Below are 9,059 nucleotides of genomic sequence, written 5' to 3'. Positions count from 1 at the left end.
TCTGGGAATTGAAGTCCACACAAATTTCCGAGATTGGGAAACAACTGTTCTACTGCTTCCCTACCTCTGGTCTTGCGATGGAGGCTAGAACCAATCATTTGAAGGAAGAGACAGGTGGCTTGGTGGGCACCAGGTGAGGGTTCCCATTACACCAGCAAGCATAACCAGTGATAAGGGATGGGGGGGGGGGAATTACAGTCCATAACATCTAGACAACACGTTGTTGTTGCATAAGTGCTTAAATTTCTTTGGATAAAGAGCAGTTTGATTTGGAATGCAATAACAAATTACGTGTAGGCAAGAGGAATGTGAATGTGAAGAGGGGGGGTCAAGCTATTTTCCAAAGCACCAGTAGGCAAGACAAGAAACAACGGATGGAAACTAATCAAGGAGAGAAGCAACCTGGAACTAAGGAGAAATTTCCTAACAGTGAGAACAATTAACCAGTGGAACGGCTTGCCTTCAGAAGTTGTGGGTGCTCCATCACTGGAGATTTTTACGAAGAGTTGGCAGCCATTTCTCTGGAATGGTATATGCTTGAGCAGGGGGTTGGACTAGAAGACCTCCAAGGTCCCTTCCAACTCTGTTATTGCACAGTGGAAAGGCTCCCCAGAAAGAAATGTGGAAATCCCAATTAAATAACTGCGGTGATTCACTTAACTCTGGCAAAAAGGTCATAAAATGGGGCGTAACTCGCTTAACAACTGCCTTGCTTAGCAGCAGAAATTTTGGGCGCAATAGTGGTTGTAAGTCGAGGACTACCCATACTATGTCAACTCAAGAAAACAGAACAATTCAATAACCAGGTCAGCTGTAAATACAGCTTCTGGGTGGAAAGATACTCCAGGTAAGTCCTCACCTTACAAGAGTCGGTTTAGTGACCGTTCAAAGTTACAATGAAACTGAAAAAAGCGACATGGCCATTTTTCACACTTGACCACTGCAGCATCCCTATAGTCGTGTGATTTACATCCGGATGCATGACGGTCGCAGGGTCCTGTGGTCATGTGATCCCCTTTTGCAACCTTCTGACCAGCAAAGTTAATGGGAAAGCCAGATTCACTTAACAACCGTGTTACTAACTTAACAAGTGCAGTAATTCAGTTAAGAAATGTGGCAAGAAAAGCCATAAAATGGGGCAAAACTCACTTAACAAATTTCTCACTTAGCAACATAAATCTTGGGCTCAGTTGTGATCATAAGTGGGTGTAAGACTGCCTATATATATATACCTCTGTGGGATTCCTAGGACGTGCGTAACTGGATATTTTATGCCCTGAGATGGTGTCTCACTTCTACTGCCTCACTGCCTTTCGAGGTCTTCAATGAGATACTTTCTTTTCTTCTTCAGAACCTCATAGAGCAAATCCTTGCCATGACGATCCCAGCCAGGCATCAGGCTGAAGAGCTCCCTCATTTTAGCCTGGTCTGTTCCCTTTATCATGATTCCTTGATATTGCTCGTTAGTCAGGAGAACTCCGTACAGCTGATCCAGAATTTCTTCCACTGTGGCGGTTCTCTGAATCAGGGCGTCTCGATGGCGTTCAATAAAATGCATTCCTGGGGCCTGAACCTCTGTTAAAATATATATATATATGTTTTCACAATTCAAGGCACAGCTTGACAATCAGGAGAATATTTGTTAAAAAATGAATGCTTGCTACATTAGGAGCCAACTGTCTTCTCGGTCTCCAGAGGAGATTATACAAAGGCTCGTATAAATTACAAGGCTACAACCATTTAATTTTTCAAACAAAAATATTTTTTTATTTAATTGTGGGGTTTCATGAATACTACTTTGGGGAACATCAAATATTTTGGTTGTAGTAGACTCAGTGTTGTCAAGCTTGTATCGTTCTATACAAACAACTTTGGAAAAATAAATCCAAGGTATGAAGTGAAGGCTAACAGGTGAAATGAGTCTTTATAAAATAATATGACCAATCAGCACCTTTCACATCAGGCTTTTAATTCAGCAAAGGGAAAAGACGGATTTCCCAAAACTGGCTCCTGAAGAGAAAATGGGTGCCCTTCTTTCTTTGCATGTTTTATATATATGCAAATATGTTGCCTTTTCCAAGGTTTTAATATAATCTCCCTACCATTCCTTGGAGTTTTAGAGAGAAATCAGATATTGCTGTGAAACTGAAATTTGCTTAAATTTGTACTAAGCAAACAGTCACGCAGGCTGATTCTTGCCTACTGATGGGGAAGTTAAGGGACTCACCAGCTTGTCTTGAGTGGTTGCTGAGCTGGGGCACAGGTTCCTGAGCAGAATTGCAGGCATCTGAAGGGAAAAAAAAAAGGTTACTGTGCAAAACCAGCAATAAATGGACAACGCACAAAACTTTGCCTGATATTCTCTGAGAGATCGTGTGTGTATAGATCAGCTTGAGAAGCTGGAAAATGTTGCAAGTGAACTTCCCAAGGAAGATGGACATATACAGTACAATCAGTTTGATGGACCCTATTGGGTTTCAGTTTGGGATTATACCTGAGGCTGTGGTATATATTTTGATTGAGTTCTTATTTTCCACCTAGATATGAATCTGTGCTGGCAGCATTAGACTGGATTGCATTTAGGAAGATTCTCTATGTGAAGACTATGCTGTACTCTCTGGTTTTTGGAGGACCTCCAGAAGAGGATGCTTAGAATGATGCTGGAGGAAAACAAGGAGTGAAATTGACCAGAAACAGACAAGAGTCTTTATTATTGTGGTGATAAGAGCAGCAAAATATACTTCATTTCTCTACTCTTATTGTGTCCTCTGACTGTTGGCCATCTCTGTTCAGGGCAACCTGATTAGGGTGTCTCCATGGTGCATGGAGACACCAGCTACAGCCCTACCTGAATAAAAATAAACTTGCTATGATAAATCATGTCCTGATAATTTATGCTTGGTTCTGTTCCTGAAGGTGACTTGTAACTTCAGTTAGCACAATTTCTGCAACAGAAACAGAGACTAGATTTGGATGAAATGAGTGCATCACATCAGTTCATCATCATTCCCTCTTCGTTTGTTTTCAGACACAAAGTATAAAGCCCTTTGTGGCTTGAGATTACTGTATCTAAAGAAAATCCATTTTCATTTCTGCTCTTACTTCTGTCCTAACCAAATACAATAGTTCGATCATATCAAAATATTGCAGGCCTAAGAATTTTCAACCCTCTGGGCACCTCACCCTGCCAAAGAACATCCAAAGCGGTCTTTATCACCTTTTAGAAAGACATTTTTCTTCCAAGCCTCCTAATACAGTAATTAGTGGTGCCCTGATCTTTCTAACTTTTGAGTGCTGCTTTTCTTTTCTGTTCCTGGGTTACACTTTATTGCATTATACTTATTATATACGGTGTTTTAATGTCTCATATCTTTTATAAAAGATATAAAATGTTAGCAATGCTTTCATTGCTTGGATTTTATGGCTGTACAGGAATATACACACACACACACATGTAGGTCTTTGGTTATTCGGGTTTTCTCCTGCGTAAAATTGGAAGTGTCTTGGCAACGTTTCCAATTTTACGCAGGAGAAAACCCGAATAACCAAAGACCTACATACAAACACCAGCGAAAACCTCAGAATATATATGTGTGTGTGTGTGTGTGTGTGTGTGTGTACACACACACACACATAATTTTATTAATTGCTGAGCTTTCGTTAAGAACCTGTTAACATCATCAGGTTGTTAACGAAAGCTCAGCAATTAATAAAAAAAAAGCCTTTTATCTTACATCCCAGAGCTCTTTATTTTTATCTGATTGAGTTTAAATGTCCATACCTGGGATTCCTATATTTAAAATTGTGCTTGCTGGGTGGCATGCACTGAATAACTGGTAAGCAAACATATGTAAAACTGGATTTGGTTTCCATAGAAATTATAAAATATATTGTATATATAAAATATGAGAAAGGGGGAGGGGTAGACCTATTTCCTAACCAACCTTTGGAAAGAGAAAGCAAAATCCTAGCAAATAATTTCTCTGTGGAAACTGAAACCTTTTTTCCCCCCATTGGGTGGTCGGCTGAGGTTGAAGTAACTTAACCTCCCCCACAGCTAAACGGTTCTCCGGCTGCACTCAACTCCCCCCACGGAGCTACGGGGCTGGGAACTACGGCCCAACCCATCTGGGGCTTGCTAGGTTAGAGAAAAGCCCGGGTCAACCCCGGTCCGGTTTTCCTTCCGTAGCTAAAAGCGCTCATCCCCTGCGCTACCTCTCCCGGTGTCCTTGAGAAGCTTCTGGGCTTGAGGCTTGCAGTCGCTGTCCCACAGCACCGCGGCCGCCACCTCCACGGCGTAGTCCTCGCAGTAGTATCTGACCAGCAGGTCGCTGAGTTTGAGCGCGCCGGCCTTCTGCAGCAGCCCCCGGGGGATGTTGTCGAAGCCCGGCTTGACCTGGTACTCGTTGAGGTTCAATTTGAACTTTTCGAGGTCGTCCTCTTCCAAGTTCTCCAGGGCTTTTGCCAGGCAGCTGCGGACGCTCCTGGCCATCGCGCCTCTTCCCCGAAAAGGCGGGAACTCGGGAAGAAAAAAGAACAAGAAAGACGCGGAAAAAGGCTGGCAAGGGGGGGAGGGCTCGGGAGCTCGATCAACGTTACTTTCGGTTTTTTTTTTTTTTTTGCCTCTTGCTTCCCGTTCCGGGCTTGGTCTCTTGCTGCGGAGACCTCTGGAGATTTCCGGAGGAGGGTCTGGTAGGGTTGAGGATTCAGACGTGCAGTTTGGGCAACGCGTGACTTCTTCAGGGACTGAGAAGAGGCAGTGAGAGGGTAATTAACACTGGTAGCCTGCTTGGCATCGCACTGCCTCTTCAGAGGCGTGGAGCTTTAACAGATCTTAATGTAAATTGGGCCCGTCTACAAATAAATTAGGTTTATGGAGCTTCTCAGTCATCCAGGTCCCGGTTGTCCCAAAGGTGCTTTTTTCACGAGGCAACTGGACTTTCTTGGGTTTTTTTGAAGACGTTTCGCTTCTCATAAGAGAAGCTAGAATAGAAATAGGAATAGGAATAGGAATAAGAATAGAATAGAATAGAATAGAATAGAATAGAATAGAATAGAATAGAATAGAATAGAATAGAATAGAATAGAATAGAAAGCTGAAAGGGACCTTGTAGGTCTTCTAGTCCAGGGCTTTTCAACCAGTGGCACGGATACCACCTGTGGTACATTGGCACCTGGCAGGTGGTATACAACCATCCTAGAAAAGTGGTAGCAGGGGAGGGGAATGGGCTGAACCGCACAGGTGGCAGCACAGCACAAGCCTGAGCGAGAGATGGCTGGAGCTGCAGGGCTGTCAGGGCTCAGCGGAAACACCAGGATCAGCGCCAGGATCCAGCTGGAGCTCGGCGCTGATCCTGGCGCTTCTGCTGAGCCCAGAAGAAGTGCCGATCAGCTGGAATGTTGCAGCATCTCCAGGGTCTTGTGATTTACATTCAGATGCTTGGCAACTGATTCATATTTATGACGGTCACATTGTGAAGTGACCAAACCCTGCTGCAACCACCCAGCAAATGGGGGAAATAAAAACCAAACATCCCCCACCCCATCCCCACTGCCAATCCTCAACAGAAATGCTCACAACAATGAAAACCTCGGACAGGAGGAAGAGCGCTGCTGGGTGGGCAGGCAGGTGTCTTGCTCGGCTATGGCTTGGGGGACATTTTTTTCAGTGCCATTGTAACTTCGAACAGCCACTAAGCGAACTGTTGTAAGTCAAGGACTACCTGTTACTTTATCACTTTTTTCCATTTTTTTTTTTTTTTTTGGTCATCAAGTTTTGCTAGGCGACTGGTGATACTCGTATATTGCTATATCCTAAAAGTGGTACAATGGGTGAAAAGGTTGAAAAGCCCTGTTCTAGTCTAGCCCTCTGCTTGAGCAGGATAATCTAATAATCAGACAGGTGGTTGTCCAGTCTCTTCTTAAAAACCTCCAGTGATGGAGCGCCCACAATTTCTGAAGGCAGCTGTTCCACTGGTTGATTGTCCTCACTGTTAGGAAGTTTCTCCTTAATTCCAGGTTGCTTCTCTCTTTGGTCAGTTTCGAACCATTGTTTCTTGTCCTACCCTCTGGTGCTTTGATGAACAACCTGGCCCCCTCTGTCTTGTGGCAGCCCCTCAAGTACTGGAATGCTGCTATTATGTCACCCCTATTTCTTCTTTTCTTTAGACTGGCCCAGTGGTGGTGGCGAACCTATGGCACACGTGCCAGAGGCAGCACTCGGAGCCCTCTCTGTGGGCATGCGCACCGTCGCCCCATTCCTGCCTCCCCTTGTGCCCCCTCCTCACCAGCAGCCCCCCCCCAGAGGAGAGTCGCCCCTGGGCATGGCCCGTGCAGAACAGCGCAGCCAAGGACATTGCAGCCGGGCAGCAGGGACAAGACTCCGCCCTCATGCCCCGTCGCGTGCAAATTATATTGTGGGGTGTGGGCAGAGGACATGGCCGCCATGGTGCTGCAGGGCTCCCTGGGCGATCTGCAGCTGAGGGCCATGGAGGCGGTGGGTGGCCCTGCAGGTGTGTGGGGCAGGGACAGAATGGGGGGGGCAGGGGCAGAGTGGGGAGGGCAGAGCAGGGGTGGGGCAGTTTTTGGGCACTCGGTCTCTAAAAGGTTTGCCATCACTGGACTAGCCAAACCCAAATCCTGAAGGCATTCTTCGTATGTTTTAGTCTCCAGGCCTTTGATCATTTTAGTTGCTCTTCTTTGAACTTTTTCCAATGTCTCAATATCTATTTTGTAGTATGGTGACCAAAACTGGTTGCGGTATTCCAGGTGTAGTCTCACTAGGGTTTTATAAAGTGGTACTAATACCTTGTGTGATCTTGATTCTATGCCTGTTTATACAATCCAGGATTGTATTAGCTTTTTTTGGCCGTTGCTACACACTGCTGGCTCATAGTCAAGTGATCGTCCACTAGGACTCCAAGGTCCCTCTCACTGTTACTGTTTTTGAGCCAGGTCTCGCCTAATCTGAAGTTATTCTCCTATGTTGCACCAAGCATTTGAGTCTAGTTGCCTCGTGAAAAAAGCACCTTTGGGATAACTTCAGTTTGTTTGTTTCCGCCGAATCCAACATTGTGTTCATTTTATCCCGCACAATTTAAGCCAATCATCATGCTGAAAGAGAAAACGGGGGTTTAATGCTTTATTTCTGGTACTCTGTTTGGCATCACATTGCATCTTCAGATGTGTGGAGCTAAAAGAAAGTAATGCAAATTGAGTCTATCTAGAACAGTGGTTCTCAACCTTTCTAATGCCGTGACCCCATAATACAGTTCCCCATGTTGTGGTGACCCCCAAGTGGGTGTGGCCACCAATAAGAGGGAGTAGGACAGCTAGGGAAAAGGGAAAAAAATGGCGGACAGCGTGGTTTGGCGACCCCCGTGAAATGGTCGTTCAACCCCAAATGGGGTCCCGACCCACAGGTTGAGAACCACTGATCTAGAAGCATTTGAAATGTGGATCTACAGGCGGCTGTTACGTATAAGCTGGCTTGACAAGATCAGAAATGAGAAGATGATAAGCCGCCTGGGAAAGCCAAGGGAAATCATCAAAACAATTAAAAAACGAAAGTTAGAATATTTCGGACATGTGATGCGACACCCAGAAAAATACAGCATGCTCCATTTAATCCTCCAGGGAAAGATGGAAGGCAAACGAGGTCCAGGCAGAAGAAGAATATCGTGGCTTCAAAATCTAAGGGACTGGTTGGGACAAAACTCAGCAGCACTTTTTCGTGCGGCTGCTGATAAAAACAGGATCGCCAACATGATCGTCAACGTCCGATAACGGATATGGCACAGGAAGAAAAAGAGGATAAACACTAATAAATAAATTCAGTTTATTTATTAGCCCAGTCCAATACTGTGATCGTTTTATCTGGTACATTTTGAGTCAATAATCACGCTGAGAGATAAAAGTGAGGTTTAATGTTTTATTTCTGCGCAGAGGTAAAATGGATGCTTGGGACCCAAGTCCAAATGAAGCAAGATTGCTGACATTCAACAAATTGTTTTTATACCATAATATCACGTATAAAGAATTTCCGGATATTTCATCGCTTGTTCCTGGTTTATTGAAAACATGCATGACTCACATCCCATAATAAGTAAGGGAGGGTTCACTTGATAAGCTCTCGAGCTCTGGGTGGTTTCTGTAACCTGCTAATGATAAAACTTTTTACCTCTGGACCTTTGCCCAAACTTCCTTAGCCATGGCTTAAGCAGAATACCACATCACATTTTTTTTATTAAAAGTTTTAAAAATTTTTATACAATATATATCCCAAATCCCTCCCACCCCACCCCCTCCCCCACTTCCCAGAGCTGATTACAGGGTTACAAATAAACAATCATAATCTAACTAACATTACCCAACTATACTAACAATCAAATCCATGACATACTTTAACTCCTTTTCAAAATAAATATTAACAAATTAAAAATGAAAATAATAATATAATTAAACCATAATATTAAAAATAGTATAAATTCAACCATATTAAACTATTAGTAATAATCTAAAATTTACTCATAAGCTAAATAATACTTTTTAGTCTCATATTTATTCTGAATATAATCTATCCATCTTCTCCAAACCCAAATGTATCTTTCTTGTGAATAATCCTTCAAATAAGCGGAATTTTTTGCCATTTCTGCTAAATTAGACACCTTGACTATCCATTCTTCCATAGTAGGCACTGAATCTTTCTTCCAATATTGCCCCACCAGTAATCTTGCAGCTGTTATAAGATTCAACATCAAATTAATTTCTTTAACATCAAAGTCTACAATAACACCTAATAAAAATAATTGTGGCGTAAACTTTATCTTTCTCTTAAAAATCTTTTGAACGTTCCACCAAATCTTAATCCAAAAAGCTTTTATATTTCTACAAGTCCACCAAATATGAAAATAATTGCATCTAAGCTTCCACATCTCCAACATTTGGGCTGTAAATTAGAATACATACAAGACAGCTTTTGAGGATCCAAATGCCACCTGTAAAACATTTTATAAAAGTTTTCTCTTAAATTTTGAGCTTGAGTAAATTTTACATTTCTA

General features: G+C 43.1%; 1 protein-coding gene across 1 annotated transcript; it reads right to left on the bottom strand.

Moving 5' to 3' along the window:
* Positions 1–465: 465 nt before the first annotated feature.
* LOC120302224 (apoptosis-associated speck-like protein containing a CARD) lies at positions 466–4,526 on the bottom strand. The gene is made up of 3 exons (XM_039330308.1): positions 4,216–4,526; positions 2,228–2,287; positions 466–1,575 (listed from the first exon to the last, which is right to left on the bottom strand). Exons 1-3 carry the CDS (start codon positions 4,490–4,492, stop codon positions 1,304–1,306), a joined length of 609 nt encoding a protein of 202 aa, XP_039186242.1. The 5' UTR covers positions 4,493–4,526; the 3' UTR covers positions 466–1,303.
* Between the last annotated feature and the right edge of the window lie 4,533 nt (positions 4,527–9,059).

This window comes from Crotalus tigris, unplaced genomic scaffold (genome assembly GCF_016545835.1).
Source record: "Crotalus tigris isolate CLP2741 ecotype Arizona unplaced genomic scaffold, ASM1654583v1 scf7180000024427.8105951120:4207309, whole genome shotgun sequence".
NCBI classification, from domain to species: domain Eukaryota; kingdom Metazoa; phylum Chordata; class Lepidosauria; order Squamata; family Viperidae; genus Crotalus; species Crotalus tigris.
The sequence above is the reverse complement of the archived record's forward strand: the minus strand, read 5'-3'. Positions and strand labels throughout refer to the sequence as shown.